General features: G+C 33.4%; 1 protein-coding gene across 2 annotated transcripts; it reads right to left on the bottom strand.

The window, feature by feature from the left end:
• Positions 1-9,059: 9,059 nt before the first annotated feature.
• LOC126717777 (zinc finger protein 4-like) lies at positions 9,060-13,980 on the bottom strand. Of its 2 annotated transcripts, XM_050419667.1 has the most exons (3): positions 13,589-13,979; positions 10,801-10,949; positions 9,060-10,136 (listed from the first exon to the last, which is right to left on the bottom strand). In XM_050419667.1, exon 3 carries the CDS (start codon positions 10,050-10,052, stop codon positions 9,294-9,296), a length of 759 nt encoding a protein of 252 aa, XP_050275624.1. In that variant the 5' UTR covers positions 10,053-10,136; positions 10,801-10,949; positions 13,589-13,979; the 3' UTR covers positions 9,060-9,293. The 2 variants fall into 2 exon arrangements, with proteins under 2 accessions (XP_050275624.1, XP_050275625.1); XM_050419668.1 differs by lacking the exon at positions 10,801-10,949 and having other exon boundaries at positions 13,589-13,980.
• Between the last annotated feature and the right edge of the window lie 3,060 nt (positions 13,981-17,040).

Here is a 17,040-nt window from a genome sequence, read left to right as displayed (position 1 = left end):
AAAATTTTTGTGGCAAGTAAATTATTGAATTCAAAAACCAAAGAGTCCAAGTCCAATTCAATTCTAAATCATATATGTGTGTGTGTATATATATACTAGTGTGTAACTCGAGCTTATGCACGGGAATAATGAATTGTAGTGATGTTATTGATATTAGTTTGGGTTATTAAACATATAAGATATTAGTTTGACCAGGACAATTGAAGGTACTAAAATATTTTTTCTTTACAATTTTCATGATATTGATTATGCCAAGTTTTTCATTACACTACTATTACTTATATAATTTTGAAAATTATTATTGGATACTACATATACAATATTAATTCACAATCACTGCCCATGAAATTCTACTAAATCCAATACAAAATAAAAGAATAAATTGGTCCAATAGTATCTCCTAAATTGAATATGGATAGATGCATGATCGTTTAACTCAATTAGAATTTGTTACATTCAAAATTTTCGCATACAAAATATCTTAATAGAATCTGTATAAAAAATATGCTCATCCGTTCAGAGAAAAATTAACAACAAAAATCTAAACAATTTAATTTGTATGGAAAACTAATAAAAGTAAAATCCAATTTTGATTCTAATTGAATTTTCTTTAAATTTTTGTTATATATTAGTCATAGTAGTTTCTAAATAAATAAATAAATAAAAGTATATAGTCATGATATATTACATAAATGACTTATAAATTTGAATTATTTTTAATTACACAAAAAAATGGCTCATAAATAAAAAAAATCATTCAAAATCTCTATCTCTCTCTCTCTCTCTCTCTCTCTCTCTCTCTCTCATTTTATATATAAAGTTAGATATATTAGGTTTTTAATTATTTAATATTCGATTACTCGTTTTTTACACTGAATTAACTCACTAAGTACAAAAATTAAAAGCCTTAGATTAGATGGGACACGTGGTGCAAAATTAAACTCTAATTGAATTCCAATTTTTACTCTGAATTAACTCAGTTGGAACAAAAATTTAAAAACTTAAATTAGATGGCACACATGGCACAAAATTAGACTCTAATTGATTTCCAATTTGAAATTTAATTGGATTTTCTCTCAGTTTTGGCTTATATATATATATATATATATCATTATATATTTTAGAAATTCATGGCTTATAAAATGTGTGACTTGTAACTCTAACATGAGGTATAATTTGAACTCATATATGTGTATAATTGTGGTTGTTTTTAAATATACTCGTGCATATACACGGGTTTATATACTAGTTCTTCAAATATTAGTTAATGCTTATTAAAAACCCTTAGTTTCATAGCTAATGCTTATTAAAAACCCCAACTTATTTTTTTATTTTGATAGAAATAGCAATCTAGATCAAAGATCTTCCTTATCTTGTGACGAATTTCATCTAACCAAAAGCTTTAATCAATCACACTTAATGATAATTTAGCCAACTAAAACTTCACTTTGTTTCTTTAGTCTTGAAACAGAGCATAACTCTACCTTCTAAGTAAATAAATAAGTAACCACAAGTCCTCCACTACCATGCCTTACACATAAGTTTTAATGTTTCCCGACCGTATTTTAGCAAAAAGGCCCTAATCAATCCCTTCAAAAATGCAGTCTTACATACCAATGTGGAAAGCAAAGTGCTCCGCTTGGAAAGCCACAATCCATCATGAACCTTGATAAAACTCCTTTGTACTTAGCTGTTATAATATTTGACTTATTTTTTTATTTTGTTAAAGTACATATATCATATACAAATCCCCCCCTAACTTAAATCCTAGCTTCGCCACTGAAGGCACCCCACTTGCTAGCAGCATCACATATTGAATCTACAACCTTTTTGGGTCATCCCATCAATGATAGGAATAGAATTCTCGTGTTGTAATTTGGTTGGGTAAGGTCTAGTCTTTCTTCAAAACATTGGATGGATGTAAGGCTCTGGAACACTCTCTAGGCCTATATCTACAAGACCTTTTACTCCGTTCCCTTTGTGCACCACAAAATCAATGACATCAGAGGAAGAGATCCGCAGAGACATTGGGTTGTTGAGAGAGAGAGAGAGAAAGAGAACTCCAACTAAATTAAATTTGAGAAATTAATCTTTTTAATTAATTTATATGTTGATATATATATATTAGACATGTCGGCATCTAATACGCCAACGGTGTACTCTGTCTGCCACATAGGCAATTTCCATTGCTAAGATGGTGGTATCGACCAAAATGGTAACGATTTTCGATTTTTAGGTGGCCCAAAAATGTATTTTCACTTTACTATATTCAAGTCATCAACATTGAATTAACAGAGGTAATGTCTCCTCTCTTTTATCAACATTATTGGTTCATGGTTAGTAATTGTATTACTCAGACTGTATTGGACTTTTTAAATTTGGGTATAGTTTTGGATATTTTTTTTGAGACTCATATTGTTCTCGCCCCTAAAGTTAAAAACCCAAACAAAATTACCCAATATAGACCTATTAGTCTGAGTAATGTTATTTCTCGCCTAGCCTCTAAGTCTAAGGTCATTGTTAATCGTTTAAAACGCATACTCCCTTGTAGTATTAGTGAGAACCAAAAGTGTTTTTATATTCAATCGGCTTATCACAGACAATGTTTTAGTTGCTTTTGAAACTATACATCATATTAGTCAGAAGATAAGTGGGAAAGTGGAGAAGATGGCCCTTAAGCTTGATATGAGTAAAGCTTATGATCGGGTGGAATGGGGGTGCTTGGAAAAAATTAAGATTAGGATGGGTTTTCATACAAATTGGGTTGTGCTGACAATGAGATGTGTTAGTTCTGTTAAATATTAAGTGAAGATTAATGGTCCTTGTGGTAACATTACCCCTACTAGAGGTTTACGCCAGGGGAATGCTTTGTTGCCTTTGTCATTTTTAATATGTTCAAAAGGACTATTAGCATTACTTAAAAAAGCAGGGGAGCAAGGGACACTCAGGGGAGTAGCAACTTGTACACGTGGGCCAAAAATTTCACATTATATTTTTTTGCTGATGATGGTCTTATCTTTTGTCAATCCACAAAAGAGGAATGTTCTACATTAATAACAATCTTGGAAAAATATGAGCAAGCTTTTGGACAACAGTTAAATGTGAGAAGACTTCCTTATTTTTCATTTGAAACACTCCTCAAGAGATGCAAGTTGTGATTAAGAATCGTTTTGGGGATAATATTATAGAGGAAAATGAGAAATATTTGGGTTTACCATCTTTAGTGGGGAAAAATAAGCAAAATACCTTTTACCAACTGATTAAGAGGTTGAACAATAAATTATCAGGATAGAAAGAAAAATTGCTTTCCAATGCTGGGAATGAAATTTTGATTAAGACTGTTGCTTAGGCGGTGCCAACATATATACCATGAGTGTGTTTAAGCTTCCTAACAATCTTTGTGATGAGATGACTAGTATGGTGCGTACATTTTGGTGGGGACAAGCTAATGACAAGAATAAAATGGCATGGCTTAGTTGGGAGAAGATGTGTATGCCCAAGGAGGAAGGTGGTTTGGGATTTCATGATTTAAAGGCGTTCAATTAAGCGTTGTTGGCTAAACAAGGCTGGCACCTAGAAACAGCTACAAATTCACTGGTTTATAGAGTCTTAAGGCTCGTTATTTCCCAAACAGTGATTTTTTTATATATGTAGAGATGGGAAGCCACCCCTCCTATGCATGGAGAAGTATCATGACAGCACAATCGCTTGTTAAAAAGGGGTATAGATGGCAAGTGGGTAATAGGCTCTCTCTTAATATCTTAAAGGATTTACATAAACCATCTACCTTCACTGTCACCCCTAGGCCTTTGGATGTGACTATATCACTTCTCATCAACCCTTATACTTGAGACTAGAATTCAGCAATTGTTGGGTTAAGATAGATTGACTCCGGTTAATTAATTCAATTACCCAAGTTGATTAATTAGGTCAAATTACATGCAAATCATGGAGAGACCAACAAATCACCAAATAAACTAAATGCAATGGAAATAAAATTGACACGGTGATTTGTTGATAAATGGGAAAAATCTCTCGCAAGGCAAAAACCCTACTAGGTGAATTTAAGGTCACCGCTCCCAAGAATCTACTAATCAATAATCAAGCGGTTACAAGTATAAGGAATCTTACCACTAATCTGGCTTATCCCAAAATACCAACCTACATTTGAACCTTCGCTTCAATACCCAATTGAACTTGATATTGTAGTAGTCTTCTTTCCTTTGTTGCACAAATCTTCAATCTGTGACTAACTTCTTTGCATGGATCTCAGTACATGATTAACTCTAGTAACTTGATTAAATGTTGTTGGTTGTAAAGTTTTTCACTTCATAACCGATAAAGATCAGGAAACACTTGGTTACAAAACCTTAAGGCATATAAACACAGTAGCTTCACACAGTGTATATGAGTTCTAGGTCTCTTTTTTTGTGTTTGATGACTTTTAAAATAAGCCTTATATATGACTAGGGTTGTAAGAAGAAAAAAAAAAAACCCTACTCAAACAAGTCATCATGGGCCGAATTTCAAATTTGAAAATTCTAAAATCATAGATCTCGATAAATCGAGCTTGTGTCAAGCTTGTATCGAGCTTCTTCATTAATCCTCGATAGCAGTATCTGTCGAGACCTAATGAATCAGCTTTTCTTCACTTGTTTCTTGAATTAATCTTCATGTCTTTAAATATACCACTTGATATGTTCGAACAACATACTTCTTGAAATTAAAAACCTAACTTAAATCTACCCAATTATAAGTAAAGTGCATTTCGTCAAAAGATTAGCCAATTACATAGAAAATATGATCCTAACAGCAATGATCAAAGAATTTTTTCACCAGATGATGCTTCGGCCATATTGAGTATACCCTTAAGTATGAGATTGCTTGCTGATTGGATGGTATGGGCATACTCACCAAATGGGAATTTCACGGTCAAGAGTGCATATAGGTTAGTAGCTGCATTAGGGTGTGTCGGATCTACTAGGGGTTCGTCCAATGTGCAAAATCAAAAAAAAAAAAAAGGGAAAATTTTGTGGCGGCATTATATTCCAAACAAGGTCAGGTCATTTACTTGGAGAGCTAGTAAAAACATACTACCGATGAAGGATAACTTATACCGAAGGAAGATAACTGAGGATCCTCTATGTGTAGTGTGTGGTTGTGAGCCAGAGAGTAGTGATCATATCTTCTGGGATTGGGAAAAAGCTTGAAAAGTGTAGAAACTCACTGGAATTCCATTTGATACTCACAGGAGGATATTCCCTGAGTTTATCGATCTCTTATGGCACCTAAAATTTGAGCAACAACTAGGGGAAGAAATTCTGGAGCTCGTGATCATGGTGGCATGGAGTATATGGTATAATCGGAATGAAGTTTGTCAAGGTAAATTGAGTCAAGTCAGTGGGGCAATTCTTCACAAGGCTAGATTTCTGCTCGACAAATTTCAAATGGCCAACTTCAATGTTGCTCCGCATGTGGATCCGGTCTATGCCCAAGGGGATGCTCCATGATCTCCATTGTATAAGCTTAATATTGATGGAGCAATCTTTTCTAGCTCTCAGTCAGCCAATGAAGGGGCTATTATTCGAGACAATGAGGGAAGAGTAACAGTAGCTTTAAACAAGCACCTGCCTCTACCATTGGGACTGTTGGAAGCTAAAGCAATGGAAGAAGGTGTTATTTTTGCCTGGGATGTGGGTATATAGGAAGTTATTATAAAGTGTGACTCCCAGATTGTGGCTGATGCTTTGAATGGTACAAGTGAGCCACCAACTACGATAAGTAATATTATTGAGGAGATTTGCCATAAGTTTCAAGAGTTTAGACGAGTACAAATATCTCGTGTCAGAAGACGAGGCAACCGGTCAGCACACTTCTTGGCTCAATATGCTAAGAATATTATTAGTTATGTAACTTGAATAGGGAAAAATCCAAGTATGATTAAGTCAAATTTAGCTCAAGAAGTATTGTTTTTATCTTCATCTTAATAAAGTTATGCTTTTTTATCCCAAAAAAGAAAAAAAAAGTATACTATAGCTAGAACGAGCAGGTTACCTAAAAAGGCATGCTAATTAAGATGACGATACATTCATTCAATTTCAAAAGGGACAGAATTCAATGCAAAGCTCATTTCTAAATCTAGTTTTTGCAAACATTTTGCAACTTCTTGGCAAATTTTAGTTCTTCCAGAGGCACCGATATTATATTCATAACTAATGTACAGTTTTTTTCAACATGCTACCTTTCAGCTATGAACTCTTATCCGGATTTTTTGTTTTAAAAAAATTATTATCATTATTATTTTTTTTTAATGACGTGGACCCTAGCAGGGTCCTTTGAACTCACCGCTGGAGAGTAAACTCTTATCTAGTTATCCTAAGGATCACACAAAAGTTATATTGGTTTGTCACACTGCATCATTGTGAAACCAATTTAACTTTTTTGTATCCTTCATTGCAAACATCAAAGATTAATAAAGATGACAATACAAAGTCCAAATATTGGTAGCTTGGATATAGTTGACGGTCCTGTGCAGGATATTGGCCTGAACATGCACCCCTAGGAATAATATTGACATTCACGTCACGGTAAAATAACTTACGCTTTATTTGTTTCAATATTAACGTTTTCTAGAAAATGATTCATTTCCAAAGAGCATTTTTTAGAAAACTATCTCATTTTCCAGTATTTGGTAACGATCTTGAAAATGAACTTGAGAATGTTTTCTAGTATTTGGTATGCAATTTTTTAAAAATATTTCTTGTATAATTTAAAACATGTATATTATATAAACCAACTAATGTAATCATTATAAATAAAAAACCAAGAATAAATTTAGTTTTCATACTAAAATTTTGACAATAGATACAATCAAAATTAATTAGTTGTCAAGTTTTCATGATTTCTACCACTCATTTTGCTCATATATATGGACAATAACGTACGTACGCATGTACACACACACACACACATATACATCAACCATTTGTCTATATATATATATTTGATAGGGGAATACATTTTCAACAAGTATAAATAATAATAACTTTTAATTGTCTACTCTTTTTGTTGGTATACTAATTATCTATTATGGTCAACCATAAATCTTCAATATTAATTTAAATTATGTATTTACATAATATACTGCATAATATATCATTACTACATAGTATCTGCATAAAATATCTTCCAACAAAAAAAGTATTTGCCAACAAATGCAATTCCCCTAAACAATTATCATTCATTATATAACAATATTATTAGTCCAAGGTAAAGATTGTCTCATGTAAAAGCAATTTAGAGCAATATAGGTACTATGTTTAAAATTTTTATCTTTTACTTTATTCATTCTTTATTCTTCTTCTTCTTCTTCTTCTTCTTCTTTTTTAGCACTTTATGTACGAAAAAGAAGTAACTTATGCCTGGAATCCATCAAACGAAAAATTTTTTAGAGAAAAAAGAAAATCAAGCTTGAAGTTCAAGGCAAAGAATTGAGATTTTGGTAGAGAGGAATGAAATAATTACCATTGCAAATTTGTTTTCCTTTGCAAGTCTAAGCTATTAACCGATTAGTGAAGGAAAAAAAAAAAAAAAAAAAATCTAACCAGAGAATTGTGTTACAGAGGAGAAAAGAAACATGGAGAAAAGAGAGAAGAGAGAAAGATCTATGGGAAGAAGAGACACCAGAGTTAGTGACAGTGAGGATATGAGGAGAGAAAAAGTAAAGGGAAAAGAGAAAAAGTGAGAAATTTTACCATGAGAGAGGGAAGGCGCCAAAAAATTATGTTTATCATGGCTACAAACAAAGATAATATTTATAGGAAATGCAACGTGTGAGAGAGAGATTGTTTTCCAAAAAAAATTTTTGGAAAACAACCTATAGAAAATAAGCCTTATTTTTATTAGGGTTCTCCGTTGATCAAATATAGTTTTCCATTGATCAGTTTTTTTTTTTTTTTTGTACTACCAAACATTAGAAAATGTGGAAAACTATATTTACAGAAGGTTTTCCAGTGAAACAAATAGAGCGTTAAACCAACTTCCCTCCATCATACCAAATTAAAAGCCAAAATAATTTTCATATTGTTAGACTTATGGTTAAGTGACTATATTCACCATTTCCTAACAACTTAAAGTTTTAGGACAATCAGTAATTTAACTTAATATCAAAACAGGAGATCCTGAATTCGATCATTGGCTTTACTCTACCTCTCATTTAAAATGTTATATTCCCACTTGTTGGGCCCCCACTTATTAAGGGGAAGTTTAGGCCCACAAGTGAAAAAAAGTGCTAACTTATGGTTAAGTGATTAAATAACAGCTTAAACTTTTGGGACAATCACTAATTTAACTCATACCCACAAATAAATAATTAGGAAACCAATGATGAAACATTTTATAGCATGTTAGATAGGCCAAATTGTGAAGAAGTTATATAAGTTACCACTGTACCATAGCTGCAAGTGAAGTGCCTAATTCAAGGCTGAGTTAAAGCTTGAATGCTTTTGACTTGCCTGCCTGAGTCGAATTGGGTATATATCATTTTAGAAATCACCTTCCAGCTATTGAGAGAGACCTGATATATGGACACTAGAAAAATAAATACATGGGATTTTTATTTTATTTTATTTTTTTCTACCTTCTGATAGAGAGACCCGATCAGGCCTGCTCTTCTCAATCGTCTTCAAAAAAAAAAAAAAAAACGCAAATAATAAGTGCTAAAATGGAAAGAGCAGCCGGAAATGCATGTTTGAAGGATGTTTTTATGTACAAATGTTGGATGATATATTAATTTGTGGAAATAACACAAATCCAATTACATAACCTTGGTATACCAACTAACATAAAATTAACACGTCAATGCAGGATTACTTGAAAAATAGTGTGTCAAAACATATTGAGATTAAACAAGGGGCTGCTTCTTCCATCTTAAAATGGTAAACTAAAGCACATCATCCACCAAAAGGAAAGAAAAATATGTAGAATTATAAAATTGCAAGTTTATCAATGAAACAGAAAGAAGTTTTAACTACTTACCCGAACAAGAAGAAGATAACAACTTATGAGGTGAACACTATTATCAACATTACTTGGCAAGCTCTACCAATTAAGTTCAACCTGCAGAAATTCTTATACAACAGTTGTAACATCTTTCCAGAACAGATAGAAAAGGAAGAGAGTTTTGATTAAAAAGAAAGAAAAAGAAATATTTAAGAGCTCATAGCCGATGCCAATGCATATCTCATGTACAAAGGGAACATTGTCTGAAGACAATGATATTCAAACAAAAAATCTCAAAGTTTCAAAGTAAGATCAGGGGACGATGAAGTTGTCCTCGGTGGGGGTGCTGTCACAACAAAATTCATATTTGAATTTTGAGTTAATTCCATAGCCAAATTACCACCAACTGCTCCTACTGGTTCACTCACCTGCCGGAAACTCCCAGGCCAAAACAGTCCCACATCATCATCTTCAACGAACATTGGTACTCCAAAATAGCCTTGTTCAAACCTTGCTCCACCTCGAGGAGGCCTTTCTGATGGTAGTATTCTTTGGTGCATTGCAGCATGAGCTTCAATCCCAAGGGACCGAAATGCAGAACCATGAAGGGGAAGAGAAGCCAAGCTAGTATACCTATCAGAGAACATTCCCATCCGCATAGCACGTTTTGCCATTGTCCTTTCCCTCTTATGAGCATTTTGATGGCCTCCCAGCGCCTGTGAACTGAAGAACTTGCGCCGGCAGTAATTGCAAGAGAAAACCCTTGGAACTGTTGCTCCAGAATTATGGGCTGCTGCCTCACCGGTCTCATCTGTGGCCTTCATGTTAGCATCAATGGTGCTGAAGTGGAGTGTCAAGTCGAGTGAAACAGGCTTTGGATCTGGTTGAGGCTTAATTGCATTTGTGAGACAGGATGAATTAGTGGTGCTGTCCTTGGAGAGATCAAGAGATGCTTCTTGCACAGGTATATTTGAAGCTACTTGGCTGCTGACTTCTGACTCATTCTCAGATTCCAAGTTTGAATTTGGTGTTACCATGTTTGAGTAGTGCATGAGGTTGAGAGCTTGTTTCTTTTGACAAAAAACGATGAAAGAATGATAAAGCCAATTGCTGACAGTGGTCACTTAGCTATTCACCTGCATGGACAATGAAACATTTTATTCACTGCATATACAGTGGCCAATACCGCTCAAATTGAGTATAGAGTGCACCCTTCGGGTTCTTCCATATATACAAAAACATTAGCTGTGCTTCATCCATGTACTACAGAAAAAATGCACAAACATATGCACATGACTGTACTTAAAAAAAAGAAGAAATGCAACATTTGATGCCATGTTTCAAACTCTTGATTTTGGGTCTACAGTATGCAGAAAACCTGTGTCAAACTACCATTTAAACAGTATTATAACAACAACAAAGCCTTAGCAACAAAACTATAGGGTTAACTATGGATCCCCAACTGACTAAATTGGGGCTGTTCACATGTATTCTTCACAGCCATTCTATCCTATTCAAAATCATACCCTCTGTCACCTACTTAATTAAAGTGTCCTTTTTAACTACTAGTGTAATTTTTTTGTCTTCCTCTAGCTTTTTTCTCTCTCAAGTTGAATAAGTCAAGTCGCCCCCAAAAGATCAATCATCCAGTGAATTACAAGGATGGTCCTTAGTGCTTATTATAGAAGATGCACCTGATGAACTTGTCATCCCAACAAGTGTAAAATACGCAGGCAGTCATCAATGTGAATAACATTATTAAGCTTCCACAAAAATAAATTCAGTTGACAATCTTACAACCTTTATTAAAAGAAATCACATCTATCACTCCGTTTGACAATGGAGAACAAGCTAAAATGCAGTATTTGAAGATTCATGAAAAAAATCGCAGCAGATAGATTTTGCCACATGCAACTGCTTCACCTTTGATGCTTTCACTCCAAAGAGATCTACAAAGCAACACAAATTTTTCAAGATCCATTGTTTATTTATATATATATATATATATATATTTGAGACTATTAAAGCAGATGGGAGGAAAAAAAGGCAAAAGTATGACAGCAATGATCAGTAACTCAAACTTTCAAATCTGTTAGGGGACATAGCCACAAGAATTCTAGATGATCTGATATCACTCCGTACTGTTGAAGTTCTTCTTATAATTGCTGATGTTTTGATGTTTGCCGCAGTTGTTAATATATTAAAACAACTACAACCTCAATAACAACTACTACTAATTACAATGAGCACTTCCGAAAATGTTGGAATTCAGAATTTTAAAGGCTCAATATTAAAATATTTTTGTTCAATGTGTAATATCAAGAATATCAAAATTCCCAAATAACATCAGCAGGGAAAAGCATATTCAAAATCAATAATCCACGATTCAAAATTTAAAATTCAAAATTCCTGCAATATGTGCTCAGCTAATAGTCCCTTCATTGTTGATAGGAAATTTGAAACTTAGAATTTGATTGAATGTAGATGAACTGCTTGATCATTGAAGATTGCTCAATTTGACATGAAAAGACACGAGAGTTTGAACTTATCCCATGGAAAGCCCAAATCAACTCAGTACATGCCCAATGTGGAACTCAACACAAATCCACACAATACACACTCAATCAATATCCAATCAACCTAGAAAAAGCATTAGCCACATTTGTGCTATACCCAAAATGACTAGTCTAGTCACAATTAAGACTCCTTATAGTTATTAATAAAACCCAAATCAACCCAATATATGCCAAATGTGGGGCTCAACACACACACACCCACACAACACACACTTAATCAATATCCAATGGGCAACCTAGTAATTGTGACTAGACTAGTTCTTTTGGGGTATGAGCGAAGATGTGGCTAGCACTTTTTATTGGGTTGCTACAATTGTGACCATGGAAGCCAAATTAAGTCTCTAGATTCGAGACATTGTTTTGATGAAATATTTTTTTTTTTAAATTATACAGATGCAATACAACCTTTTCTAGAACAAGGATTTATTATTCCATATTATAACACCGTAAGTGCTAATTAATTGTTTAAAAACAAGTAGAATACCTCAACTTTACTAAATTTCATTATAAGATAGCAACAATTAACCCTCAGGAGTAGCCCAATCAGCTGAGGACCACGACTCAAAAAAGTGGAGGTCATTATATTAGTTCGGATCTCCCCTTTCCCCTCCCCTAGGACCAAAACTCACTTGGGGTAAATTATACTTTTAGTCGTTGAAATTTGGCATAAGAATGAATTTGGTTCATCAAATTTAATAAGTTTGGGTTTGGTCCCTAAAATTTTTAAAAGGGAAGAATTTGGTCCCTCCTTTTTTCTTTTTCTTTTTCTTTTTTTTTTTGTCAATGTGACTAATAGAATGATGAACCCCATTTTTGAGGAACTAAATCGAACCGGCCCATATTAATGGGACCAAAATCAAACCATCCCACATTTAAAGGACCAAAATCAAATCAACTCCATATTTAAATGACCAAAATCAAACCTCCGCAAAATATGAGGGACCAAATTCAAACTTTTCAAAGGACCAAAATTAAACTTATCCCAAATTTCAAGAACCAAAAGTATATTTTATCCTTGAGGGGGGGGGGGGGGGGGATGCAAAGCAGCAATTAACCAAACTACTGCAACAAAAAAAAAAAAAAAGACCCCATGGGAGGTTTGACAACCATATCTTGGATAAGCATTTATCATGAACCAAATACAGCCAGAATGATGGAAAGATCCCCTATTATGCAGGGAATGTATAGCACTAGGTTGTATCAATGAATTTTACATGAATGGAACCCATATTCAAGGTTAAAGATCATACCTTGCAACCTAAAACATTCTCACTTTATATTAACTTGACTTGTGATGGTAAAGGCCCGTAGAAGATCTCTAAAAATGTTTACATATAAATGTATTTGCCATCTTCTATAATGAGTGATGATTCCTTAACATGAGAGACCCAGTACTGGGTTAGTAATTTAGTAAAGCACTCCTCATGCTCAGCATAAGTCTACTGTTTTTATAATTTACTTTATGCAAGCAAATGACTAACAGAGTACTTACCAAAAGAAAATGATCGTATCTGACTTCGGATGATCTACTTGAGATTAACAAGTAGCACCTTCCCTTAAATGATTTTAACTATACTGTGAAATTACCACAACCCACCACTACCAAACACACAAGCACAGTAAAATTTAGGTAAGAAATCACATACTGCATCAAATATAGGTATATTATTATAACTGAAAACCAACAATCAACATCAAAAAAACTGGATCATCATCCCAGCTACCCATAATGGAAGCACAAAATATTAAAATTCTGTACATATCAAAAGTTAAAAAATAAAACCCATAAGAATTAAAGGTGAACAAATAAGTGAGGAGCTACAAACAAGTAACAACAGCTCAGACAAACCCCAAATCCACAATAGAAAAATTACAAAGTAGGGAACTTTGAGCAGCATCAACAACCATACAGCAACAAAGAAACAAAAAGCAAAAAGCAAAAGAAAGTTATAATCAGGACCAAAATATCTAGATGGGGTGATAAGAGTTGCTCACTCTCAGTGTCACAGTACCTTAAAATTGCAGAGTGGGCTTCAGTGATATGCATATGCTTAACTTTTAGTGTAGGCTACTGGGTTTTTCTAGTTTTTACCACTTGTGGAGTGGGTAGAGGAACATATAAGAGAATAAATATGAAGAGGGAGAAGAAGAGAGAGAGAGATATGAATGATGATGGTAGGAAGTCCGTAAAGTCAGAGAGAAGAAAGGTAGAGAACAGTAGAACACAGCTGCTAGCTAGAGAAAGAGAACACAGTTTAAACCTCTATCTTGTTGAATTTTGGGTCTACCCTTGTCTTCATGAGAACTAGCTAGCTAGCTACTAATAATAATCAATGAGAGAGAAAAAGAGAGAGTAAGAATACAAGAAGACAGGGAAAGCCAAGAGTACTTTTAAGTCTTTAACCTCAAGTCCCACATAAAAAAAGAGCCACAGTAGTTAGTGTAGTGTGAAGTGTCTATTTGTTGTTTGCTCTCAGTGCTCATCTCCTTTTCTTTGCTTTCCACCACTTGAAAAAAGAATGGTCAGATTCTTTTACAAATATTTTTATACAACTTAGTCAGGGCCAGTACTGCTTTTGTCAGATGGACTCCCATAACGCCTCCATCTCCTACTTTGTTTTTTTTTTTTTTTTTTTTTTTTTTTTTTTTTGAAGTTCCATCTCCTACTTGTGCCGTGCAAATTACATGCAATGCACATTCAATAAAATATACTAAAGTTTCATGATAATTCTATTTGACAATATGTATAATAAGTCTAAATGTGTAGATTTTGTTAATAAAAAAAAAGGCAGAAAAAGTTATTAGAGTTACTTTTTTAAGTCGACATCATTTCATTTTATTAACCAGTGAACCATAGTTATTATTTCAGTCTTATTAATAGACATTGAACCGAAATTTGAGTTTTTACCAAACACTTTCCATTGCAGATATATATATATAATATTGAATTGGAATTTTAAATTTTTTTTCCAAGCACTTTTCATTGCGAATATGAATTAAACCAGAATTTGCAATTTTTTCCAAGCACTCCCCTAAAATATTGTCTTGTCATATAGTACCCCTTGTAATTTTGTATTTATTCTTAAATATTTAAGACACACATTAATAAATTCATTTTTAGAAAAATTTTATTGAAATTTGAAAAAAAAATTTGATAAATTTTTTTTTTAAAATTAGTTTACTATTATATACACTTAAGTCATTATTAGTAAAATCTTTATATATATATATATATATATATTTTTCTACTTAAGGGACCTCAACTTTGTGGAGAAGGCATATTATTGGTGATGTACAACCGAATGCTTGATGTCGTCACTAGGCACTAACTGCAGGGATAGGACAAAAAAGGCCAAGAGCCTAGGTAACCTTATGTGGGCCCACGCAATTTCTCGGAAAATCTCATCTTGTACTGCGACATGATCTAGAAAAGCTTGAGAAACCAAGGCATACTTGTTTTCTATTTTATGATCTTCATGAAAAGAAGGACTGGACGTACTTATTCCAGATATTTTTTCTCTATCTCCTGTTTGGCCTTTTGGGCACTGAGTAATAATGCTCAAAACATTGTCAATACTGTTTGTTGTTTTGTTTTTATCTATTCAAATTAAATATTTCAGTGTAGATGTATTTTTGCGTACCATTCCAAAATTATTGCTAATTTTATTTTATAATAATATTTTTTTTTTGAAGCCTATTTTATAATAATATAAATATACTAAATACTACAATTATTCTGCAAATAATTAATTATTTAACATTTTTGGCAAAACTCACACAAACAATATACAGTGAACTTTAATAATTTCACATAATTCTCAAAATAAAATTTAGAAATCCTTTTTTTTTTTTAAAGCACATCTTAGAATATAACTAGATTTAAGCTTTAAAAAAAAAAAAAAAAAAAAAAAAAAAAAAAAAAAAACCAAAGAAAAATTCGTAACAACTTTATCAGTTGAATCAAGCTCAAAATATAATTATGAACCAATCAAATAGCACATAGCCCATTATCAACACTTTAGTAGCTCAATCAAAAAACAAGAAAATGAAATTACCTTTGAAATTCATAAAAAATCAAGTGGATCTTGTTCTTGAAAGTTGAGGCTTTTCATCTTGACAGCAAAATGGACCGGTTGCTCCTCAAGGCGGCAATTAAGAGATGAATGGACGATCAGGGTGTCAATTCAGGTGAGCGTGTCGTGTCAAGATAAGGTATTCAACTAAATGTCTCAATCCGAACCTGACTCATTTAATAATTGTGTCATAATCTTTCAACCCTAACCTGATATGTTAATGAAATGGGTTAACACAACCCAACCCACTTAGCACGCTTAAAAAACGGATTGTGTTTGGTTGGCATGAATATGACACAACCTATTTCAACCCACTTAATATTAAATATAACATCCATATAGAAATAGATTTTTTTACATTCTATAAGTAGTGTATACACTTCAAGTTTTCAACCCACATTCAAAATAATATAGTTCAACAAATTATAAGAAGGTTTATAGATTTAGGATTTGTAGGGTTTAGAGATCTAGAGTTTGTAACGTTTCAATCTACAATTATATCACTTATAAGTTATTGTAATTACTCTCTTTTTTTAAGTGTAAAATATAGGTTGGATATAAAAAGGTATTTAACAAATCTAAAATAAAATTAATATTTATTTGTTATATGAGTTAAACAAGTTGGGTTAAATGAGTAATTTCGGGTTGACACAAATAAATTAGCATGTTAAAAATGTCTATTGCAAGTTACATGAGTTGACCCGCTTATGACACATTTTTTTATCATGTCGCTTTCAGGTCAACTTGTTTATGACCGAAACCCGCTAAGGCCCAACCCTAGCTTGCAAAAACCAGTGTTGTGTTCGCGAGAAGTGTCAAACATTGACACCCTATGGATGATGACACAAAATAGGTCTTCCTTCCTCACGACATAACAAACTAAGGAAATGCTCTAGTCTTATTTTTTGACGAGGGTGCAACAGTCCTCCGAACACTTCTTACTTAACCTAGGTACTAACCATGATCCTCATTGGCTTGGTGGTCCAATGGCCAACAATTTTTTTAGGATAGTATGAGTAGTAGCAGGAGCTGGAACATCCCTGGAAGTCCTAAGGATGCACACATTAAGTCCTCAGGATATAAGCTAAAAAGAAAGGACAACTCTAGCTCATCTTTATATCCTTCAAGCATTATGACCTCAGTAGATGCAAGAAAGTGACTGGGATATGAGGGATAACTATCTTGCTTACATTGGGGCTTTTTTCCCTCTAGCATAGCAAGTCGCCTCTCCTTCTTCTCTTCTCTAGTTTGGGCACGGTCACACCTCATGGGTTTGAACCCTAAACCAAAACCATCTTTGTTTTATGGCATGCTTATCAAAATGCTTCTAAAAGCTCAGATTTGTGCTAAAACACAAGAGGTTGTTTAGACCCCCAATTAAAAATTACGAC

Source organism: Quercus robur, chromosome 3 (genome assembly GCF_932294415.1).
Source record: "Quercus robur chromosome 3, dhQueRobu3.1, whole genome shotgun sequence".
NCBI lineage: Eukaryota > Viridiplantae > Streptophyta > Magnoliopsida > Fagales > Fagaceae > Quercus > Quercus robur.
The sequence above is the reverse complement of the archived record's forward strand: the minus strand, read 5'-3'. Positions and strand labels throughout refer to the sequence as shown.

What these genes read in the sequence shown, in the direction of transcription:
- LOC126717777 (XM_050419668.1), bottom strand. Translation starts at nt 10,052, where the DNA reads ATGCACTACTCAAACATGGTAACACCAAATTCAAACTTGGAATCTGAG.